The 25,972-nt window shown below is 37.9% G+C and overlaps 1 protein-coding gene across 8 annotated transcripts in view; it reads left to right on the top strand.

The window, feature by feature from the left end:
• Atp11c (ATPase phospholipid transporting 11C) overlaps positions 1-17,534 on the top strand; it is a 175,621-nt gene extending 158,087 nt beyond the window's left edge. For 2 of the 8 annotated variants that reach the window (XM_040744669.1, XM_040744668.1), the window contains exons 28-30: positions 3,251-3,404; positions 11,176-11,280; positions 14,288-17,534. In XM_040744669.1, the coding sequence (XP_040600603.1) occupies positions 3,251-3,404; positions 11,176-11,277 (256 nt within the window). In that variant the 3' untranslated portion in view covers positions 11,278-11,280; positions 14,288-17,534. Of the gene's footprint in view, positions 1-3,250; positions 3,405-3,523; positions 3,590-10,417; positions 10,509-10,818; positions 10,860-11,175; positions 11,281-14,287 lie in introns of those variants that run through there. The other 6 variants (XM_040744671.1, XM_040744670.1, XM_040744674.1 and 3 more) reach the window with 6 other exon arrangements.
• The last annotated feature ends 8,438 nt before the right edge of the window (positions 17,535-25,972 follow it).

Genomic DNA, 25,972 nt, shown 5'->3' with positions numbered 1-25,972 from the left:
GTATATTTAATATTAATGGACTAGATGTAACTTATACCTTGTAATGTTGCTACTTTTAGGTAAAATGTAAAATATGAATATGTTATTAGTCCATTCATTCAATTCAAATATTCATTCAATATTTGTATAGCCTCTGCCCAAATATTTAAATTTATAGATATATTATCAGCTCTCTGTGAAATAAAACAATTAATAGCCTGACTATGAATGTGATTTCCAATAGAAATGCTTGTCCTATGAAATCTCAACCTGATAACATTGGCTAAAATATACATTGTTGTTTGTTCATTTAGACCAGTGGTTCTCAGTCTGTAGGTCACAACCTCTTTGAGGGGGTCACATATCAGATGTTTACATTACAATTCATAACTGTAGCAAAATGACAGTTAAAGGGTCACAGCATTAGGAAGGTTGAGAACCTGATTTAGACCTTATTATCACTTACATGATAGCATTTACCTTTAGTATTTTAGGAGAAGCAGGATCATCAGAAGTTCAAGGTTATCCTGAGCTACAATAGTGAATTTGATGCCATCCTAGGATACAAGAGACCCTGTGTAATCCTTCACACACCCCAAAAGGGGAGGAGTTTCTGTTTTGCAAAACTATTTAAGATAAGAATCCTGAGAGAATGGAGCAGTATTTATTCCTGTCATACAGAAGGACTCTGGGAACCCATACCACATGGAGAGATGATCACTCAGCCTGGACACATGAGGAAGAACCTGGGCCCTTCCCGGGATGATGTGACAGACTCTGAAAATCCCTCATGGAGGCCCTTCCCCTCCCTGGGGAGCTGAGGGGGGGTGGAGTGGGGGTGATGGGTTGGGATAATTGGGGGGTGGGGAAGGAGGGAAGGGAGAGGGAACTGAAAGTGACATACGTAAAAGGATAAATTAAAAAAAATATATGGAAGCCGGGCGGTGGTGGCGCACGCCTTTAATCCCAGCACTCGGGAGGCATAGGCAGGCGGATCTCTGTGAGTTCGAGGCCGGGCTGGACCGACAGCCTCCAGAACAATACAGAGAAACCCTGTCTTGTTTTATTTATATATATATATATATATATATATATATATATATATAAAGAGAGAGAGAGAGAGAGAGAGAGAGAGAGAGAGAGAGAGAGAGAGAGAGAGAGAGAACCCTTTAAGAACATGATAAAATAAAGAACATGGTCAGGTGTGGTGGACACACCTTTAATATTAGTCAGAATTGCGGGGTGGGGGGGAGATAGAGACTTATAGCCTGGTTATCAATGTAGTAAGTTCCAGAACAGTAAGGTCTATATAGTGAGAACTTGTCTCAACACACACACTGAATCACTTATAAAAAGTGAAATTATAGCACATATTTGGCATCTCTATAGTGAATGATTAAGAACAGCAAAACTGAAAAAAAACTTCTGCTTTCTTTTGTATTATGCAACTAAACCAAAATTTATTAACTAAATGAAATATGTAGTTGTCTACCCAAAATTCTATAATTCTGTGACTCTATAATGAATATCTGAAAGTTAGACAAATTTCCACATAATAGAATGCTTCTAGAACCTAAACAATTTTGAACCCTACATACAGACTTTTCCTCATTAAGTCATTTAAATTAAAAGACTTTGTTACACTTACTTACATTCATTAAGTGATACCTACTGAAAATGTAGTACAATAATCTTTCCTTATATGGTTTCTCTTGGGGATCAGTTGTTCTCAATGAAACATACACTAAGAGAAAATATGAAAAGTTTGAAATGAGTTTCAGTGGTGTGATAAAATTAGACGCCACCCAGCTCTGTCCTGTTGGACACATGAATCATCCCTTTGCCCCATGCACTCGAGCCACATAGACCACCTCCCCGTAAACTGCTTAGCAACCATCTCTTTCAGGTCAGCTGCCATGGAATCACAATGTTTGTACTCAACTGACCCTTTATTCTGGGTCAGCAGAGTACAAGAGTGACGATACTGGTGACTTTGCTATGCTGATTTTATTTCATTATTGTCTTTTGTGCATGTACTATAAGTTAATCTTATTACAGGTATTACTGGAAACTGTCATGGGAGGGTATTAATTATAGCTTCAGGTACCCACTAGGACTTGTGCACATATAATCACATAGATAAAGGAAGACTAAATCTTTGATATATTTTGTTTCTTGAAATTCTGTGCTTAAGCAGAATGGTTCAGGTTAAACTACACCAGCTTAAAATTATAAAGCAGCAAACAAATTGTGACTATGAATTATGTAAAACCTTAGATTAATTACAGCTAATTGCTCTGGACATCTTTTACACAAGAAACGTTGAGCCAACCCTCCCCACTTTTAAAATCTAAGAAATGTACTGTGTGTGTGTGCGTGTGAATATGGGTTTGTGCATGTAAGTGCAGTGCCTGTGTTTAAAATCTAAAAAACTGTGTGTGTGTGTGTGTGTGTGTGTCTGTGTCTGTGTGTCTGCGTGTGTGTTTGTGTGTCTGTGTGTGTCTGTGTAGGTCAGAAAAGAAACTAGTTCATGAGGTGTGATGTTACTGTCTACAACTCAATTTAGAACAACACTTTAGATAGTTAGATTTTGTGTTATATAGTTTAGAGGATAAGGGAGATTGAATGTGTTTCTCAACTCCATTTAACAGTTCAGAGGATGATTTGAAATGAAATCTAATGGCAGATAAAAGATTCTCCTGGATTTCTGGATTCTAAGGCTTACTGTCTTATTAAAAGTAGTCTGCTATCTATCTCCTGGGCACAGATTGTTATTCAATATATATGTTTGCAGACAAGAGTAGATTCCTCTCATTTATGAGTGACTGAAAACTGTATAGTTCCTTTTCATTTTTATAGACATTTTTAAGAGGGTAATTTGGGTAATTCATTTAAGAAGTTAAATTTCTGAATGTAGAGAAAAAATTCTTTCTTGTTTTACTAAGGTGAAGAAATAAAATGCTTATTAAGATGGAAATTAACTTCATTTCTCTTAAATATCTTTAAGCTCTGGCATTTTCCAATGCACATACATATCACCATTTGACAGCTTTATAATTGAATGCATGATTGTTTCCAAGTCACATGAATTTTGTTTATTTCTCCTTGATTCACATCCCTTTTCTTTCTAAACATTTGGTAAAAAAAAAAGTTATCAATGCTTTGGGAATATTCTGGAGAAAATAATATTAATGTGTGTGTGGAAGAATCCTTTTAAATAGAAAAGATGGGAACTGATTTTTTTCTATTCTGTGTTTTCTTTTCATTACAGGCCTTTTCTGAAACAACAGAGAATGTATTTTGTGTTTGCTCAAATGCTGTCTTCTGTGTCCACATGGTTGGCCATAATTCTTCTAATATTTATCAGCCTTTTCCCTGAGATTCTCCAAATAGTAGTTAAGAATGTACGAAGAAGAAGTGCCAGGGTAAGAACTAAATTTGTGATCTAGCCTAATATTTGGAAGAGGCATCACTGTCTACCGTGAACTAAAAATCTTATTTAGAGAATTGCATTAGTTACAGCATGTTAAACCCCTCCTTGCAGGTTCATCACTTAATTTCCTCTTCTGCATAAAAAGTATAGTAAAAACTTCGTTATCCAATGCAGGTGGTAAGTAGATTCCTTAATAGTGTTCTATGTGATCGTTAGCAGTCCATATGGAGTATCTCATATGCTCCATATGGAATTTCTAAAGGGAAAAAAAGACTTTATTTTGTATTTATCTAAGAATTTTCACATCAGGAATTTCCACACCAACATTTCAGCCTTGACCTTAGAAATTTCCCTGTGGATTGTTTGCAGACTTTTTCAGTTGATAATCTTAATTTGCCTCTTTCAAACCTGTCCCCTTCCTTTGATTATAGTGCTGCTTAATCTCTGTGTTGCTTCTAGCCCTGTGTCCTAGCAGTATATTTCAACCAAAGAGAATTCCTTAGATGTGGTTTTAACATCCTTACTCTTCAGTACACACTTGTAAAAATTCATGATAGTTTATAAGTGTGTTTTTATATTTAACTATTAAATTATATTTCTGTGGAGAGAAGTTATTTCCCTCTGTCACATTACCTGATATCTTTTGAACATTTCTTTAAAAGCTTTTAAAGTGAAAGGGTTAGAATTGTCAAAAAAAAACACTGGCAATTTTTTTTTTACCAGCAGATTGATTAAGTATATTATATTCCTGCCAACACTTGCTCACTTTGTTAAAATAAAGTCCTATTTCCTTTGTGTTGATATTAACTAGCTCTTCTAACACCTAAGGCAGTATTTTTGGGAAATACTCTAGTCATGACCACCTGATATAGTTAATCAAATTTACCAACCAATTGAGCCACAAAGCTGGTATATCACAGGAGTCTTCCTGCATATTGAATTACAAAGCCCAGTTGGATGACATTATGTGAGATTATTACAGTAGAAAAGTCAACAAAGTTTTAAAGGGACTTAAGAATACAGCTCTAGTGGTAGAGCTTTGAAAACATTCATGAGACCCTAGGTGTAATCCTCAGTTACTGGAGGAAAAGCAATATATAGCTAAGTGACAAGATTTGCTCTGAACTTCTTGTTTTTATGTGGCTTATGGGATAGAATGATCACAATTTTAGTATAGATAAACCATATTTGTTTACTCTTTTAATCCTTCCAATCTATCCTGGTTTATAGTTTTAGGATGGAAAGTCGTATAATGAAACAGTTTTCTCCTAGACTAGCTCAAGAGGCAATTTTCATATAGCTAAATAAAAATGTTCAAGTATGACAAAGGGAAAGAAAAAAAGAAGAAAATGGTTCAGGACTGGAAATATAGCTCAGTTGGTAAAGTTCTTTCCTAGTATGCACAAAGCCCTGGGTTCCATCCTCAGCATTACCTAAAATGGATAATATGGCCCATGCCTGTAATGTCTGTCAAGAGGATCATAGTTCAAGGCCATCGTTGGCTATACTTGGAGACTCTGTGGAAGGGACAAAAGGAAAGAAAGATCCTCTTTCAGTACAGAATTTACAAAGGAGGTCTCTCTTTGCATTATTCTTCTATTTGGTTTTTAATCTGAAAAGTGTATTTTGGGCTGCTTCTAATGTTTCTCTTTGAGATAATGAAGCTTATGTTGCAAATGGCTCACACTCAAGCTTCATGCTCTTCGGGATACAAAAAATTTTCAGAATTCACAATTGTCAAATGTATTATCCCAATCTTACTTAGGCCCTCTCTAAAAATGAGACACCAGCTGGAATGTCCAGTGATGTTTACATAGGCCATTAAGTAGAGGGGTGTAGATAGGAAGATGCAGATTCATAGACTCAGAGCATCTTTATTCCATTTAGACAGGAGAGTCCAAATCTCAACTGAAAGCATAGAATGTTGCCAGTGGGTCAGCATGAAATTTGTCATGGTTTTTTTCCATGACAGGAAGTATCTAATGTCTGTGTTATAGCTTGGCATGAAAATGTACTAGAACAAGCAGGAAAATTTCCATAATCATTTTCATTCCATCAATCATTCATTCATTCATTACTACAGTTTTTGAACCAGTAAACATTTGTTGAGCCACCTGCTGATGAACATCTCTATATATATCCAATGTCTGAAAGGCTAAATTGTTATTCAGACTCTATAGGATTTTGAGAGTTAAAAATGTGTCATAACAGTTAGTTGTGTGCACTAAACTGCACTATCTTTGTGTGTGTGTGTGTAGAGAGAGAGAGAGAGAGAGAGAGAGAGAGAGAGAGAGAGAGAGAGAGAGAGAGAGAGAGAGAGAGAGAGAGAAGAGAAGAGAAAGAAGAGAAAGAAGAGAAAGAGCAACTGTGTGTGAGAGAGGGAGGGAGGGAGGCAGGGAAGGAGAAATATACACAAAGGTACTATATATGAATGCATACAGGCCAACAGAATCATGGCAACCATAGATCACATCAGATTTCATTGGGCCATTGATAAACGAGCAGAAGCCAACTTTAAATAAAGGAGAATGAGTATCTGAGTATCTTATTTTCCCTTTATGTTTAATGACCAGTAGCGTGACATCATGAGTGGTTTCCTATTTTGTTCAGTATTCTTTGTTAAACAAGAGAGTAGACTTACTTTAAAGCAAAGCAGAAGCTTACTTTACACTGGGTCCTGCTCAGAGCCGAGAGATTCTATAATGGGGTGAAATTGAAATGTATGTACCTAACTAGAATAGAAGATGTCCCTAACTCAGTAAGCATACTACACATTCTCTACTTACTCCAGAATTGTTTGCAGCAGATACCCTCTCAGTATTATCTACAAGTGGGTCTTAGCAGCTGTTTTTAAAAGGAGACTTAAAAGTAGGTAGTGAACATGCCACTATGATGTTTCAGAAAGAAGCTAATATATATTTAATAATTGTAAAGGTGACTTTATTTTGGGTTCCTTTTAGTTCTATTTATAGTGCCTGAGGATCCATGATGAATTCATTAACTATTATAGTGGTGATGATAATTCAGGGATGAATCAAACATGGCCCCAGCTCTTTGGAGCTTTCCTTCTAGTTACATTATAAAGTATGTTCATTCTGAACCCTTCAGTAAGCAAATATAAAATGTAATAATGTGGTCAATTATATGACTTTTGACAGCATATCAAGATTAGAGTCATTTCCTCGTGAAATCTCCAATAAAAAGGCTAATATGGTAGCTCCCAGCACTGCTGAGATCTGTTATGATGTTTGCTTTATAAATAATGCTCACGGAGATGGAAAGATGGCTCAGCAGTTAAGATCATGTGTTCTTAGCCAGGTGTTGGTGGTGCACAACTTTAATTCTAGCACTTGGGAGGCAGTGCTGGAACTCTCTATGAGTTCCAGGTCAGCCTGGTATACAGAGCGAGTTCCAGGACAGGCTCCAAAACAATACAGAGAAACCTTGTCTTGAAAAACCAAAAAAAAAATGATCATGTGTTCTTACAGAGGACAAGGTTTACATAGTAGCTCAGAACCATCTGTAACTACAGTTCTACAATTCTAGGGGAGCTGATGCCTTTTTCTGATCTATACAGGAGCCATACATGCTCATGGTTTACAGAGAAACACGCAGGTCAATATTCTTACACATAAATAAATCTCAAAAAAATGTAAAGAATGCAGAATGGGAAGAATTGGAAGGGGTGATGAATGTGATCTAAATATCTTACACTCATATATAAAATTACCAAAGAATGAATGCAATTATAATTGGCTGAAGATAAAAATAGCCTTTTGAAATATGTATGGGTCTCAAAAAAAATCAAAAAGAAAAGCATATTATTTGCCGGGCAGTGGTGATGTACACCTTTAATTCCATCCCTCATGAGGCAGAAGCAGGCAGATACCTGTGAGATCAAGGCCTCAAGGCCAACCTGGTCTACAGAGTAAGTCCCTGGACAGCCAAAGCTACACAGAGAAACCCTGTCCTGAAAAAAAAACAGATAAAAGGGAGAGGCTGGAGAGATGACTCTGGTTAAAAGCACTTGGCTGCCCTCCCTGAGGTCCTGAGTTCAATTCCCAGCAACCACATGGTGGCTCACGACCATCTATAATGGGATCTGTTGCCCTTTTCTGCTGTGTCTGAAAACAGAGAACTTATATACATAAACAAATAAAAAATTTTAAAAAGAAAAGCATATTAATGAAAAAGCCTAAGTATGATAAACTTCTAATTTGAATTTTTAGAAATAAGCTCACTGAAGTCACTCAATTCAAGGGCTATACCATTTACCTCTCAGCTTAATTTTCAACAAGGAGGTTAATGTTTGTGCTAAAGCTCCATCTTTAAAGATAGTAAAGTTTACACCAGGCAGTGGTAGTGCATACATTTCATCCCAGCACTTGGGAGGCAGAGGCAGGCAGATCTCTGTGAGTTTGAGGCCAGCCTGATCTACAGAATGAGTTCCAGGACAGGCTCCAAAGCTATACAGTGAAACCCTGTCTCAAAAAAAAAAGGAACAGTAAAGCTTTTCTTTAACTTATGAAATAACAGAGCTGCTTAATCATACTGTTGGCAGTGTTTGATGGAACTACCATTGAATGTTGAACAGTGAAGGAGCAAGGTAACACCTGAAAATTAAGGTTTAAGATTTGAGGTATCGCCGGGCGTTGGTGGCGCACGCCTTTAATCCTCTCGGGAGGCAGAGGCAGGTGGATCTCTGTGAGTTCGAGGCCAGCTTGGTCTACAGAGTGAGTTCCAGGACAGCCTCCAAAACAATACAGAGAAACCCTGTCTCGAAAAAAAAAAAAAGATTTGAGGTATCTCAGAAAGCTATACCTCATATAAACACAATAGCCTATGTGTAAATTGTTGAAATAACCCTGTACCCTCTAGGCAAGTAGTAAATACTGATTAACTTTACATTATCAGCAAGAGGATTTTCTAACTTTCCTTATGAAATGTTTTCTCATATAATCTACCTCAACCTAAAAGGAGGCTTCACTACCTGCTAGATATGAGAAGAGTCTTCTAATTAGTAGGAAATGGCCCAGCAACATCCCGATGCCTAGTATATAAGCTGTCTAAACAAAATATGAAAGAATATTCCAATGTACAGACATGAAGCTGTTTAAGAAGAGAACACAGGGAAAGAAAGAATGTCAGCTATCTGACTAAAATCCCCAGAGAATGCATTTTGGAAAATATAACATAATCTTAATAATAAGTGGTAATAATGATGAGTCGTGCTACAATAATTACAAGTATCATATATGATCATGTATTCAGAGGGCAGTACTCCTGAAAAAAATACACTAGTGAAAATAAAATTAAATTATAATAATATTGTAAGGAAAAGTCCTAATGTCATGGTTGTTGGCACAAGCCTTTATCCTTGGCCTCTTTGACATACTGCAACTTGGGCTTGTTTCAGAGCTCAATAGATGACTTTAAAGGTATGTGGACATTTTACACTGTTTTAGCTTATCATCACCTGTCCTCACCTACCACTGCCAGTTGCTAGCTGCTTTTTATTGTTTTGAATACTTTTTCATGTCATGCTTTCTACTGCTTTCTGTATGTTCATATTTTCTTTGTTTCTTTATAAAGTCTCTAAACACGTATTCTATTAATCCCTAAATTTTTTGCCTCCTGTACTACTTTTATCTCTGGTGGTTGTATACAAGTTTTTTTAATACAACAAAACGTGCTTATAGGTGCAGTCTCTAAATAGATAGGGTTGCACATTAAACCTGGAAACAGGGACATGGTATCATGTTAATCTTGTTGCAAGGTTTTGGCCCACAAAACAGAAGATGGAAATAAATTTTTCTTTTGGAATGTGAAATACTTCTCTGGTTTTACATCCTGCCACCATGTCCTCAACTTCTCTATTTAAAGTAAAAGATATAAATGGGAAGAAGTATGGTTATATCAAAACACAAATAAATAAAATTATTTGTATTTAAAGGTTTAGTTATTAAACTATTAGGTATATATAGCACTTGAGCTACTTTCTTTTCCTAAGCCTATTTTCTTTAATAAATAAAAAGATAAGGGTAATCTTCTAATTGTTTGGGTGGATGTTTAGTTGTTTTTTGGCTTTTGAGACAGAGTCAAGTTCATAGTAATCCTCCTGCCTCAGCCTCCTGAGTGCTTGGACTACAATGTGCACTGCCACACCTGGCTAACATGGGTAATCTTGACTAGTGGAGTTGTTGAGTTCATCCCCACCCATAGTTGACCTCCCATCTTCTGCCTTGCATGGGCAATGACAAAGTCAACTCTGCAAGTTAGGTCATGATTTCAGACAGGAAGAAAGAATCTCTTATATTTTCTAATTACATTTTTATGGCTTTCAATTTGAGTTTGAAAAATGTATACTTAACCTAGGAAAAGTTTAGCCTACCTTTGTAAAGAGGTCTCTTAGGTAGAAAAATAGTGAAACTGATCCAATTATGCTAGAAAAAAGGAAATTAACTACGAACTCAGAGTTAAATGGTAGAATGGTTGCACCACCAAATGTTTTCTCATTATGTTGATTTGGGTTAGATTTTTAACCTGTAGCTGCCCATAATGCGTCTGTGCAATTGACTAGGAAAGATAGTTGCTTCAGGTACATTAGTGATTTGTGGTGGAACTTCAACATAAGCTCTCTGACCAATGCATTTTCAACAAACTGAAGGTAGTTAATTAGTGATTAACAAGAGGCATATTAGAATTATTTGATTTAAAATAGTACATCCCCCATTAACAAAATAATTTTAAGTTGATATACAGGAAAACAGCAGCCGGCACATATAATAGATTATTTCTAACTAACTCTACTTACTTTAGTAAGTAACATCTTCAAAACTAACATGTCATTTCTACTTCCAGTTCTCAAGGTTTCTTTTTAAATGTTTTACATCTGAGAGAATATTTACTTTTTCTTTTCTTTCTTTTTTTTCTTCCTTTTTTATGGTTTCTGCATTTTTCTCTTTTCTACTGCAATTTTCCACCTTTTGTGCAATTGTGAACAAGGTAACGAAACGCCTCCCTTCCTCAGGAACATCTACTATCTTCATGCTTTCTCAAACTTCCAGCAATCACAGTTTCTCTTGGAGTGAATAAGGTGATTTCCTTTCTTAATGTACCAACTTGCTTGCGTTCTCATTGCCTGGCACCATTCCTGACTCTTCATAAAAAGTTACTTCTCATAGTTCATTTTTATATTTTCTATTGATACTTAAAATATCTTGTCATTTTCTTTTAATCATTTATTCACCTTCTAAATTGTCTTACTGGAGAGGGAGTAATTTTCAAAAACTTAAACTACAACTTTGTAATATGGGTTATGCAATATAGTAGCCATGATGATAGAACTAGCCTGTTCATGAGGACAAGAGTATTTTGCACAAATTTCTCCTTTTTGACACATGCAGAGCACCAGCACAAACTCTCAGAGGTGTTCACCAAAAGGATGGTAAGGTTCTCTAATCAAGCCGTATTGACTCATTTTACCATATAACCTACCAGTGCCATCCCAGAAACCCAAGTTTACCACATGCCGCCAATACTTATTTACTTCTGTCACAAAAACCAGTTTGAGTTGGAGACTTTCTTGGTCCTTTAAATGTATTCTCTTGAATGTTATGCATTTGCTGTATACTAAGATAATTTGTACTTTGGGGCCAGGAAAATAGTCTATAGGAAATGATTTATTTTTGTCCTACATTTTTATCATCAGGTAGGTTAACCTATCTTCAAATGCTTTAAGTATCTTTGCCTCACTATTACAGAGAAATCTGAGCTGTAGAAGGGCATCTGACTCATTATCCGCCAGACCTTCAGTCAGACCTCTTCTTTTACGAACATTCTCAGACGAATCTAATATATTGTAACAGGTACCTAGTGTTAAACAAGTGGGCTGGCTTTAAAGAAACAGATTAACAGCATTATAAAGAAAAAAATGGAAATATCACTCTTTAAATTTTCTCTGCTGTTGGTGTGGTGAACTTTATACTATTCTTTGCAAAAATATAAAGATGCATTGCTTGGAATATGGGGAAATTTATACTTTAAATTTACTGAAATTCATAATGAAATTTTGGACATTTTAAGAGCTGAATATTAATTAATACTATACATTTAATTTGTGAAGGACAAATTGTCATGGCGGTGCCATCACATGAAAATACTTCATATTGATCTAGAAATTTATGACTTATAAGGATGATTTGGAAAATTGGAAACAAATATTCCAAAATTGCATCTGTATAATACCAAATCAGTTTAGCATTGCATGTTTTTCTGGGAACTATGTGAAAATAATCAAATGTGTTTGTACCTTCATGTGCTGTGTCTGTGTGTTTGTAGGTATACATTTTAAATGTCCTTGTAAACATCTAATTCCCAAATATATGTTAATGATCCAGTCCTCTAATTATAACATATTTGATGTCAAGTTTTATTCAAGCTAAATGTTTCAACTCTCAGGTGAAATCTTTCCTAGCCATTCAGGGGGATACATGCTTAATGACAGTATGTTTCCTAGTTCATGTTTATAAAACAATATTTACCTCAAAAATATTTTAGCGGAATTAATGTATTATGAGAGGGACCCTACACCTCAGAATGACTCCTTTCATGTGCAGTCTATATTTCCTACCGCAGAGGTCTCTGACACGCCAGGTCCTGAAAGGTATTTTATGCACTGAAGGGAATGTGGAGTAATTCCTAAGTGATTCACTTATAAACTTGTCTACTTACAAGCAGCACTGATTTCTTATGTGCACATAAAAATTGTGATCATATGAATAAAATTGTGGAACAATTAACTTTGAATCTGTTCCTCCACTTTAGCCCATTTTAAAGATTGAATCTGTCGGTTCTTTCCCTTCCTATCCACCACATTGTGTATCTGCACTCAGCATGTTACACATTTTTTAATGACTCACCTGCATGTGTTTTTCTTAGTAATTACTTCTTAGTGGCCTTCAAAGTCTTTGGACATTTTGTCCCAGATTGCTTTGTCCTAAGTAAGCCATGAGATGCATCTCAGCTATAGTACTTGCATTCAATTTTGTATCCCCCTGGATTGCTTTCTTTAGCTTGGTCTGTGGTTGGGGGGCTCTGCTGAGTAGCAGACACTGCTACTGCTTTTGGCCTCTCCAGGGCCTCAACTCCTCCAATATCTAGAATTTAGGAATCTTAAAAAGAAGTATTTAATTTTTAATGTAGTTATTTCTTCCAGGAATTGATTTTCATGTAGCATTATTTCTTCTCCAAGGAAAATATTTGGCAATTCAGCCACTAAGTTTGTTTGGTAGATAGCAAACAACCTGATATTTTTCACATATTCTCAGGATGAATGGCAACCTTATTTTGGTTAAAGTCACTATGTCCTGAAGAGTAGGGAACATGAATAGAAAATTGAGGGTATTCTAATGGATTTATAATCCAGTATGATAAGAAAGGTGTCCCAGAATAGTTCCAGAATAGGAACTAAATAGTTCCCTCTTTAAGACCTTCTTTCATTAGTGTAGTTCAAATTTTTTGAGTTTTAGACCATCAAGATGGTTCATCAGGCAAAGGTGCTTGCTACCCAGAGTGACTACCTGAGATCAATCCCACATGTTGGAAGAAGGGAACAGAACAACTGAAGGCTGTACTATGGCATGTGGGCACACACACACACACACATCTAAGAAAACACATTTTTAAAACTTTAAAGCTTGATTTTAGCATGAAGAATCAAACGTATGCCCCCTCTTCTTATATATAACTTCAACGTTTATATTCAGTGGTCAGGTTGTCTATTATAATTATACCCCACCCTGATCTCAGAATGCAGTGAAGTTTAGAGGAGAGAGAAGAATCTGTAGGTTTATTCGGGAAATTTTTCTGGTTCTTTTTTAAATAGATGATGAATAAGAAAAAGAAGAGTCATTTGAATAATAGTAAATCATCTATCAAAAATAAAAATTAACTTTGATATTATGGTGGTGATTCTTTTAGTAAAGGAGTATTTTCACAGAAATTTTCCAAAACTGAACCTCTCAAAGTTCACAAATCCAGGAGCTAGGGCAGTAGAGTGCTGGCTATGCAGGCATAGGAACCTAAATTCAAGCCCCAGCAGCCGCATAAAAAGCCAGGTATGCTGATGCACTTTTAATGGTAATGCTGGGATTCCTTGGAAAACAAAGCAAGAGAATTCAGCTTAGTACATTGGCAAGCACCAGGTCATACTGAAAGACCCTGTCTCAAAAAAGCAAAGTGAGGGCCGAGTGTAATGCTGCACACGTTTAATTTTAGCACTTGGGAGGCAAAAGTAGGTGGATCTCTTGAGAACTCAATGCCAGTCAGGGCTGCATAATGAATTCCTGTCTCAAAATAATAAAAGTGAATGGCACCTAAGCATGACACCAGAGGTTAACCTCTGCCCTCTACGTGTTCATGCACACATGTGCATGTATACTCACATATATACATACCCAAAGATAATTCACACACCAAAAATGTGCAATTTAGTCCTTCAATTCCTGAGCATCTGCTACGTCCCAAGCATTTTACTAGATTCTAGATTTAAAACTATCATGTTCCTGTATTCCAGCAGCTCCCTGCTTAATAGGCAATCCCAGTGGGAAAACCTACTAAGAGAACCCTGGAGCAATCCAAAAGCAAAGAGCAAGCCTGAACTATTCAGCTGACAGATGAAGAAAAATTAGGAATCTAGTTATTGTGTCACTCTTTTCCCTCCTGCATGTGAATAAAACTTGGCACGTGTGTTAAAACAGTTGCTTTACTCTCATAACAAAACTTACTACTTGATTTATTTTTGAAAATGTTAAATGGATGGCTATATATTGTTACCAAAATAAATTTCATAACTCTATATTTTAACTTTTTCAGAATCTGAATCTTGAACTGCCCGTGTTGTTGTCCTACAAGCATATTGACTGTGATTACAGCTAAAGAAAGACAGCATGAAGGAACAACTACAAAAGATATTAACTCAGGATACTCAATATGCAACAAAGCCACTTTCATGTATAGGGTTCAGAATAAATGGCCATTAAAATACCAAACAACTCTCCTAACCATTTACAGTTATAGTCAGTAGCCATTATGGTCAAAGTTAAGAATTATATGAAAGTTTAAAGTAAGCATACTTAGAATTCTGGATTTAGATAGAAAAATGTAACTATGAAATGGATGCTCTTTTAACCCATTGACTTTGTGAATGGATTTAAATATAGTAGTATAAAGTAGAAGTCATGCAATGACATTGAACAGATTTTGCTAATACAGTGTTACTTTTTGCCTGGCAAAAGACATAGGCTGTTTGTATCACATTTCTCATTCCTGCTAAGTGATTATCTTATTTTTTCCACATAAAAAAGAAATACTTGAAAATACAGAAATACTAAATGATATTACTGCATCAGACAAAATAGTTCATCTTCTGTTCAATCATAGGCTAATTGTCTTGGTCTAATATCCTTTCCAAAAAATGCATTGAGTATTTTGTGTGATACTGTTAATTCTGGGTATTATTGTAGAAACAGGGTTGGAAAAGATTATTTGGTGTGTTTCCTTCTGAATTACACACCGCTCATGTATTTGAGACTATTAAACTTGAAAATAAAACACTTCAGTCACTTCAGTAGCAGCCCCTCAAAACAGTTAAGCAATAAAAAGATATTTCCAGTGTCAATTTTGCTGGGTAATGAGGTAAAGTGGGTTAAACAGATAAAAGTAAACACCATTCTTAGCATTGGCGTTTTATGGTTTTATGTGGCAAAGAGGGGAAGAAGAGCTGACTTTAAATCACTAACGGTTTTTATGTGAAAGAAGTTGTGTTTGTTGTGTATAAATACAGCACTTTTTTAAACTTACCAATTTGGTAGGGGAGAGATCCATTCCAAAAACAGTTCAGGTTGTGGAGCCATGACTCTTTAGACATGAACATTGTCTCCTGGAGCTAACTGGGACAGGGGAGTGATCTAATTCTAAACTGTGAGATGGACCTTGGTAAGATCCTCAAACTGCTGGACCAAAAAGGGTTTAACCCCTAACAAGTTCACTTAAAACGTGAATTAAGTGTGAAATGTCTTTATTTGAAAGAAGGATCACATTTGAAAGCTAGGCTAAAATGATATTTAGAAAATATTTTTCTATCAGTTTCTAATATGTTTTTGTCATTCTGACATGCCTGTACTATTTGATGTTTATATTGTACCTTGATTTAGTTCATTCTATTCCAGTATATTTATATAGTCTATATGGCACATTTGATTCTTTCATATATATTGTGTCAATGTTTAGGTGTAATTTTTCTTAAATTCTAGAAAGGTCATAATTTCATTTATCAGAAACCATTCCATAATTACTTAATTTAATTTGTTCTTGTCTATCAGTATTATTTTTGAGTATTTTGTTAGGTGTCATTCACAATTTAAGTGTGCTTTTGTAGCCTGTATTTGAGGTGATCTGCTGAAAGCAAAGTCTTTCTATTTTTTGCCTGTTCCAAAGAGCTAAAACATCTAATCCAGGAAAGCTTTGCTATCTTATTGTTGTTGCTGCTGTATTGTTATTATTTTTACATCAGAACTATAAGGACTGTGAATAACTATAAGAGCCAAATAGAGAGGCTTAGTTAATGCAGAACAATTGAGGAATTGTTATAATCAGGATAATAGAAATAAAACTGAATGTGCGACCTGTTGTGGAGAGAAATCTAGATAAGCAAGTGAGGGGTATTAGGATCATGTCTCAGTTACACATTACATTGTACACTGCAGCTCAAATCAGAGGAACCTGGGTTTGCTTTTGAAAGATTTTTATTAGTGATTTAAAACATGGCTAACGTGGGATTAGCAGATGAAGTAACTTGAAATGAGCCATCCAGTATTCCTAGCACTACAATCTAACCACTCTTATATCGGCACTCTTATATAGAGGGCAAGAAATCAGTAAATAAAAAAAGTAGGATTATATTACCATAATTTGAATGAATTTTGAACTATCAAAGTGTCCATGTAATTTTCCAAACTGTTGTCTATTGTTTGAGGATGTTGCCTATTAAACAGAAAATATTCATTCCATATCTACTACATATACACCAGCAACAGTAGAAATGTAAGCCTAAATTTGCAAAAGTCATAATTTAGTGATGAAATTTTTTAATAACATGCAGTATATAAATGCAAATTTTATGCAGATGTTGATAAAATCATTTTTCAGCTTATAAAATTGAACTGCAATATTACATTTTTCACTTAAGCAATTTTTTTACATCTACTTTGTTGCTTTCTAAAATGAACATGAATGCCATCTTTTATGAATGCAACTTGCCTTTTTCATTACAGAAATTTTCGTTTGATGTAATCAATAAACTTTGGTATGATATGATTGATATTTGAGCCTCTTTTTTAAGTATCAATTTGATATCAAAATGTTATGGATGCAATTTAGTGATAGGAAGTAAGTTTCTAATTTCCTGTTTGCATGTACAGTTCACAAAAGATTGCTACATCTCTATGAATTCAACTGATGTTTTATGGCAGTACCAAATTTGAGGTGGGTAAGAAACTTTTGAAAATTTTTAATAAGATCATATTCTATAGTTGTATAAATAAAGGCTCAGCCAGGATGTACCTATGAATACAGTGTGTATTAATCATGCACAAGGTCTTGGCTTTGATACCTAGTACCAAAAAAATATAAGCACAACCAGCTCAATAAATGCATGTTACTGCTGCCTACACACCGGAGGGAATGTGATGTACATTCTGTGTGATCTGTATTTAAAACCTATTGAAACTATTTGATTCTTAAGTGACCAAAGATGAAGTTTTGCCGTAGCTTGAAAATTAGTCCAAAGATGTGCATATTCGCATCTCCCCGCCATACCTCCCTATATTGCTCAGGCTACATTCAGGCCTTGAGGAAGGCCTCTTTATGGAAAAGTGCTTAGCTGTCAAACCAGTTGCTCCACCTAAATGTAATTGTGTTGCATTTTATACTTCAGTCGCTTCCTTTTGGTAACCTTTCAATTCAGTTAGTACTCTGTTTAGTCTATATTTACTTTTTTATTGTTGTGAGAAATGTGCTGTATTCAGAGACAAGATCTGAATTAAAGTTTCAAATACTGTTACCCAGTGTGATGGAAGTCAAATGAGTTAAGAGATCAGACTTGTTTTGTAAAATTTCATTTGCTACTCAGATAGAAGCATAATTATTTTTATATTGAAGACTAGCTTATTGCTCTGACACTAGTTAATGAACACTTGTCATTTACCAACATTACACATATGTGTAATACATGCTTTCTAACTTACTGAAGTCTATCTTTCCAGGCTCCTTTCCCTTCCCCCATCCAACCTTATGGGTCATTCGCTGTCTCCCTTCTTTGTTTGCCTTCGATTGACCAATACAGTGGCTGTTGTGAGGTCTGAGTGATTTGACCTCTTCAGCAAGAAACACATGCAAAGGTTAGGGGCTGAGGTTATCACTATGGTTATTCAGTGAAAGCTTCTATGGGTGAAGTGCTGGATGCATACTAACGAAGTCAGAAGGCCAGAATTCTGGGAAGAATTACCAGAAAAAAAGGAATGGCATTAGTTAGCTCTGTTTTTATTCACATTTTCCCATTCATTGGATGTGTGAGGAACCAGAGCTCAGTGTCTAGTTCACTCACCCTTGGTTCTAAAGAGATGTTCCTCTATGCGTTAAGTGAGACCTTGATAGAGATCTTAGGAGGAAGTACTGGAAGCAAGTTGGTGGTTAAAATGAACAGATAAGAGATATCAATGGAAGCCGGGCATTGGTGGCGCACGCCTTTAATCCCAGCACTCGGGAGGCAGAGGCAGGCGGATCTCTGTGAGTTCGAGGCCAGGCTGTACCGACAGCCTCCAAAACAGAGAAACCCTGTCTCGTAAAACCAAAAAAAAAAAAAAAGAGAGAGATACCAATGGAAGGTTCTCCTACAGGGAATGTTAAATAGCCCCACCCTGTGCCAATATTTTGTATGGCAGCCTTTGGAAATGATTTGTAAACAATTTCCTCTATAGGTACCATTACATGGATGACATCTTACTAGCTGATTCAAATGTACATACTTTAGAATGAATGTTTGAAATAAAGAAAATTTCGCCTTGTTGGGCATTATAAATTGCTCCTGAAAAAATACAAAGAGGAGATTCTATTAATTACCTAGGATATAAAATAGGTCTACAGAAAATTAGACCCCAAAAGGGGCAAATTAGGGGAGACCGACTGCTGGCTCTTAATGACTTTCAAGGATTGCTAAGATACATTTCCTATGTGTGGCCCACTGTTGGGGTACACCATGATGAATTGAGTAAGTTTTTGAAAACCTTAGGTGGTGACAAGGACTTAAATATTCCAAAAGAATTATCAGCTGAAGCAGACAGAGCATTGGCTTTGGTGAAAAAGAAATTACTGTATGCACACGTGGATCATTTGGATCCAGAGCTTGGTTGTGTTCTGGTTATTTTACTCTCTAAGCATTCTCATACAGGAATATTAATGCAGAGGGAAGATATTATATTATAATGGATCTTTTAAACACATATACAGAGTTAAAAAAATAAAACTTATTTGGAAAAGGTCTCTGAGTTGATTCTAAAAGGAAAATTGAGACTTCATCAATTAGCAGGAATAGACCCAGCAGAAATTATAGTACATTTTACCAGTGATGAAATTGACAAATTATGGGAAGAAAGTGAACCTTGGCAAAGAGCTTGAAGTCATCTTTTGGGAGAGATTAACAATAAATATCCCAAAAGTAAGAGAATTCAATTTATAAAAAGAACTAACTGGATCCTTCCTTGCACTGTATGGTGAACACCAATATCTGGAGCCCCTACATTCTATACCAATGCAATTAAATCAGGAAAAACTGGTTACAAATGAGAAAATTTAAGTAAAATGGGTCTAAGTCCTTATAATTCTGTCCATATAATTCAGAATTATATGCTATTCTGATGGTGTTAATGGGTTTTATATAACCTCTCAACAGCTTTAACTGCTGAGCTGTGTAGCTGGCCATGACCTTGACTTCTTATCCTTTTTATTGAACTCCCCAGTATTGAGGCTACAGGTGTGAAGCACCATGCCTAGTATGTGGTGCTGGAGCTAGAACTCGGGACTGTGTATGTCTGACAAGTATTCTACAACTAAGCTACATCCTCATCAATGTTAACTTGGTAATATTTGAAGTTAGATTGATCATATAGCCTGTTTTATCTTGGGTAATCTAGGTGAATACTATATGGGACTACTTTGTACGATTTTTTGCAGCACATCTGAGATTATTTAAACATGTTAAAAACAATTCGGGCTGGCCTGGGCACCAGGGGACAGGGCAACTGCTGCTTAGGTAGGCTGGCTGCAGTTTCTCCTACACACACCCCACACAAATAAGTCTTCAGGATATCCTTATTCAGGGCCTTTATCTCAGTACTTCACGTCTAACTTGAGAAGGGAAAGTCTGGGGGCTAGAAAACAGCATACTGGCTGCCAGAGACAGTAGCCTGGGGTAGGTGGTTGCGCTACTGTAAAGTATGCAAAAGGACAAGTGTAGAAAGGTTTGCACTAAATGGGGAAATAGGAAGACAAGTTATCATTAGAGGCTAGACACAAGAAGCAGTGCAAGAAGTGAAGTGCAGTGCCTTGGGCAAGGAGACCCAGATGCCAGCTGCGGGGCTTTACAGAGTTTCTAATCAAAACTCGGGGTTTAAGTGCCAGTTAAACCTGCGCTGAAGAGACCTTCCTGGGATCCAAAAACTTGGAACCAGTGGGAAAAGTAAGAGAATTAACAGGGAAAATTTAAGAAAAAGTGCTAGTAAGGGAACTAAAGTTTGTTTTGTTAAAGCATGTCTGATATCCAGCACATTGGGTCAGACAGGACTGTTCATCCAAGAGTTGAAAAAGGTGTTGATTCATCGGGGACTTCAGGACTGGGATAGAGTGTTAGTGCTTTTGGTGAGTTCCATGGTGGGATGTGACTTGTGAGGAGGGGCTTTGGTGGATCTGGACCATCTAAACCAGGATGTGCAGCAAACTAATGTGATAAAGTGTCAGGGAGATGAAGAAAAGTCGGAATTCCTCAGGGGAATGGTAAAAACCCAAATGCTGTGCGATCTAAAGCCTGACCAGCAACTTCATCAAAGTGTTAAAAAAGAAAAGACAGGAAGGTACAGATACTCCCCAGTATACCTCTTGATATGCAGAAAGATGCTCTAGGGTGGGAACCACTTTAGCTACTCCTCTGAAAGGGTGGTCAACGTTGCCTAGGAATAAGGGCCATACACAGCAACCAGAGGCCTTATGGTAAAGAAGGAATTTCTTGGTCTCTACCAATATACAAAATATGTGAGTTTTGGTGGATACTGAGGTTGAATTCACTTTAATTCATGACAACACCCCAAACCACCAGGAGCAATGCACAGCAGTGGATGAATATGAGGAGGAAGACTACAAGCTAAAAGGACAAGGCTTATCCTAGGATTGGGCAATAATGTCCTAACGTAAACTATGTACATTTCTCTCCTGCAAAAAAAAAAAAAAAAAAAGTATGCTCGAAAAACAAGCATGCTGGGGTTCTCACAGAAACTTAATGTGACCAAGGGAGACACAATTGAAGTGGCTTAGCCACAGTCCAAGTCAAGAGTCTATCACATCCCCTAGCTCAAGGAAGTAGGGGGGCGGGTGCAGAGGCAGCGTGGCAAGTGTCTACCAAACCACAGCTACAGTCAGGCTAACAAGGGGACACAACTGAATGTGCATGCAGGACAGGCACTTCCTCCCTGAGTCAGGCTGGCAAGCCTGCCCCAATGCCCAGAGATGCTGACAGACACTTGACTCAGAGACACCAATGAGGAAAGGACAACATAGCAAGAGTCAGCCGCCTGAGTCAATAGGACCTTGGGAGAGGGTATAAAGGCAGAACTAACTTCCTTTTTGAGACATAGGTGTCTTGGTCTCTAGCAGCTGAGGATGACCCTAGCCTTCACTAGCCAAGTGCTGGGATTGCAGGTGTTACAGGTGTGCAACACCACACCCAGTTTATGTGTTAATGGGGATCAAACATAAAATCTTGCGCATGCTAAGCAAGCAGAGTACCAACTGAGCATCATCTTTAGCCTGTTTGATTTTTCAGAAGGGGTCTCATTATATAGTACCAGCTGGCCTATAAACTCACAATTTTTCTCTAGCTTTTTATGTGGGTTCTGGGGATCCAAAATCAGGTTGTCAGATTTTTGGGGCAAGCACTGAGCCATCATCCCAGTTCGTGGTATTTAGGTATTTTAGTAAGCATGGTCTCATATAAGCAGCTTCACATTGCAGGATAGGTTTACTACCACCCATTTTACAGATTAGAACACTAAAGTTCACAGAGATTGTGATTTACCAAGAAATATGCTACAACCTGTACTTACACGGCTGAATTAAAGTCTGAACTCATATTTCTCTGCTTCTGGAACTCTTTGCATTAGTACACAATACCATCTACCATATACCAAAGTGAAGTTTTGTCATATTTGAATGTAATAAACCATAAAATTAATGTACAAGGGTACAAAGTCTCCCTAGATTTGTATACCAGCAGGGCATGGTAATGAATGCTTTTAATCCCAGCCCATGGGAAGCAGAGGCAGGTGGATTTCTGTGAGTTTGAGGCCAGTCTAGTCTAAAAAGTGAGTTCCAGGACAGCCAGGGTTAAAAAGTGAGACCATGTCTCCACACCACCACCAAGAATAAAACGTATACCAGCAGGCCATAGTAACACACACCTTTAATCCTAGCACTCTGGAGGCAGAGACAAGCAGGTCTCTGAATTTGAGGCTAGCCTAGTCTATATAGCAAATTCCAGGACATCCAGGGAAAAGGAAAAGAAGACTAACTAAAAATCCAAGAGACCCAAACTTCAGTACATACCAAATATTCAGAAATTGTAGATCATCTTAAAGTTCCTATAGTTATTAAACAATAGAATGGTAACCGACCAAGGATGCTTTCTCAAGGCATCCAATTACACACCTTAATTTTACATAGATGAAAAATGAGGACCAAAAAAATAGGTTGAAAGAAATGTTATGTCCTCGACAGGCAAAATGGTTCAGTGGATAAAAGCACTTGTTCAAAGCAATATCAGACAACCAGAGTTCTAGCCCTGAGATCCACATAGTGGCAAGAGAGAACCTACTCCTCTAATCACTGAGCACCAAAGCATGTGTACACCATCTTACTTCCCTGATACTAAGTGGTCTCCACTGAGGGCAGTTATTAAATTTGTCTTGTTTATTTCTGTGTCCCCACTGCCCAGCCCAATGCTGGCTGCACAATAGGATCCTTACTAAGTATCTTTTTCGTTTATAGATTTCCTGGAGAGGCATGCATGCCAGGGAGTTTGTGTCCAAGGATAATTTGCAGGAGATGTTTCTCTCCTTCCATCATGTGTGTACTGGCTATCAAACTCAAGTCACCAAGCTTGACAGCAAGCACCGAGCCATCTTTCCCTCAATAAATACTTTTAGAAACTTGACATGGGCCAAGGCAGTGGTGGTGCAGATCTTTAATCCCAGCACTTGGGAGGCAGAGGCAAAGTCAGGCAGATTTCTGTGAGTTTGAGACCAGTCTGGTCTACAGAGCAAGTTCCAGGACAGGCATCAAAGCTACACAGAGAAACCCTGTCTCAAAAATCCAAAATAATAATAATAATTGTGGGATGGGGCCGAAAGGATGGATGGTCCAGGAGTTAAGAGCAAGTACTGCTCTTTCAGAGGACCCAGGTTCCAGGGCATCTGGTACACTTCTCTGGGTTCCTTGACGACACGGCACAAATGTGGTGTATAAACATACATGCAGGAAAACACTCATACACAGAACAAAATCAATCTTGTTTTAATGTGGGAGCTGAAGAGAGGGCTAAGTGGTTAGAAGTACTTGCTGATCTTGCAAAGGACACAAGTTCAATTCTTAGCCCCAACATGGAAAGTCACAACAGTTTGTAACTCCAGACCCAGAGGATCTGACACCATCTTTGGGACTCCATGGGCACTGCACACATGTGGTGTGCACACATACAGGCAGAAAAATGTGTAATAGTTTCCTAAAAATTGAAACATTCCTTGCTGCAGGCAGTTAAGTAACTCAAGACAGTATCACAAAGTCCCTAAAATTGACCAGATTAAGTAGGACCCTCCCTGCCTGAGTAAGCAATAAAAGCGGAGTCCCTCAGAATTAGACTCTCAGAGAAGTAAAGCTGCAAAGAAGATTGAGAATAGAAATGAGCAGGGCTTTCTGGAAGCTGTTTAGACCAACTGAGACACCTGGAAGACGCTCACCAACTTGGTGAGCCGCCTGCAGGCTGTGCAGTGTGCTCCAGGTTCCCAGCCTTGGGAGCTGTCACCTGTGCTGGGGTGGGCTTTGGTGATGCAACTGCCTTTGCAATATTTCTGCCTTTGTAAGTAACTCTTCACCCATATTCCTGTAAGTAATCCCTCACCGGTATTACTTGTAAATAATGCCAATAAAATTCATTGGTCCACCAAGTTGGACTTTGGTGGTATCCATACTTTGACATGTTGTCAGTTCCCTATCTGGAGTGACTAGAGGCATGCTCATCTCCAAAACACCCATGTGCACACAATTAAAATGGAACTTTTTAAAATTGTGGAGGGTGCAGGCTGGTGGTGGTGCACACCTTTAATCCCAGCACTCGGGAGGCAGAGGCAGGAGGATCTCTGTGGTTTCGAGACCAGCCTGGTCTACAAGAGCTAGTTCCAGGACAGCCTCCAAAGCCATAGAGAAACCCTGTCTCAAAAAACCAAAATAATAAAAAATAATAATAAATAAGCTGAGGTCTGAAGAAATGGTTAAGAGCACTGGCTGTGAGATCCACAACCAAGAACCAGGCAGAGCTCCAGGAATCCAGGTGAAGAGAGGGAGGAGGGAACATATGAGCCAGGGAGATCAAGATCATGATGGAGAAATGTGCAGAAACAGCTGAACCAAGCTTGTGGAAACTCGTGAACTCTAGACCCACAGCTGTGGAGATTTCCAGGAGACTGAACTAGGCTTTCCCTATGTGGGAGACAGCTGTGAATATTGGATTATCTGAGGGGCCCCTGGTACTAGAACCACCGTACAAACCTGGTACATGAGCTAGCTTGTTGGAGCCCATTACCAGTGGTGGGATGCCATGCTCAGTCTTAATGCATGGGAAAGGGGCCTGGCCCTGCCCCAAACTATTGTACCAGACTATGTTGACTCCTCATGGGAGTAAAAAGGTGTGGACTAGGGGTGAACTAGGGGGAAGATGAGGAGGGGTAGGAGGAGGTGAGGGGGTGGGGGTGGGAACGGTGGGAGGGAGAACTATGGTTGGAATGTAAAATGAAATTAAAAAATAAAACTGGAAAAACTAAAAAAAAAAAAAGTACTGGCTGCTCCTCCAGAGGTCCTGAGTTCAGTTACCACCAACCACATGGGGGCTCCCAACCATCTATAATGGGATCCTTGCTGCCTCCTGTCCTGCTCTGCTGGCATACAGGCAAATAGAATGGGAGATGGTGGTGCACACCTTTAATCCCAGCACTCAGGAGGCAGAGACAGGTGGATCTCTGTGAGTTCAAGGTCAGCATTGTCTACAGATTGAGTATCAGGACAGCAGAGTGGTTACACAGAGAAACTCTATCTGAGGTTGTGGGGAGCATCTGGGCACAACACTCAGGAGGAAGAGATGGGTGGATATCTGAATTCGAGGCCAGCCTGGTCTACAGAGTGAGTTCCAGGACAGCCAGGGCTACACAGAGAAACCCTGGCTCAGGGAGGGAAAAAAGAGAATAAATTATTTGTGTGCCTTTAAATACTTATTTTTGATATATTTCTTTTATGTGTATTAGTATTTGCCTGTGTGTGTATGTGTGTGTGTGTGTGTGTGTGTGTGTGTGTGTGTGTGTGTGTGTGTACTAAGTGTGTGCCTGGTGCCCACGGAGGTCAGGAGAGGGCATCCATTATATCCCTTAGAACTGGAGTTACAGACGGTTGTGAACTACCATGTAGGTGTTGGGAATTGAACCCTGGTCCTCTGTAAGAGCAACAAGTACGTGTTCTTGATGTCTAAGCCATCTTTCCAGACCCTAAAAATATTCTTAAAATAAAAGGGAAAATGGAATTTAAATGCTTGATGTACAAACATATGTAGTAAGCTTGTTAGTTTTTCTCAACTTGATATAAACTAGAGTCACTTAAGAGAAAGAAACCTCAATTGAGGACTTACCACCAAAAGACTGACTTCTGGGCATGTCTGCTGGACACTGGTAATTTGAATGAGAATGCCTCTCATAGGCTCATTTGTTGGAATCCTTGGGGTCATGAGTGTCCCCAGAGCCAAGCAAGGGCTACCTTGAGGTTTTCAGCTGTGCCTCCTTGCAAAGATCGTCCACAGCTGGGCTTGTGGGTGGTTTACATTTTCCCACTTCCTGAAGAGGGTCATGATACCCTCCTCAGAGTTCAGTGGCTCTATACCACCGCCGTATGTAACTTGGCCTTAATTGAGCATGGTCT

Source organism: Mesocricetus auratus, unplaced genomic scaffold (genome assembly GCF_017639785.1).
Source record: "Mesocricetus auratus isolate SY011 unplaced genomic scaffold, BCM_Maur_2.0 Super-Scaffold_100003, whole genome shotgun sequence".
Lineage (NCBI taxonomy): Eukaryota > Metazoa > Chordata > Mammalia > Rodentia > Cricetidae > Mesocricetus > Mesocricetus auratus.
The sequence above is the reverse complement of the archived record's forward strand: the minus strand, read 5'-3'. Positions and strand labels throughout refer to the sequence as shown.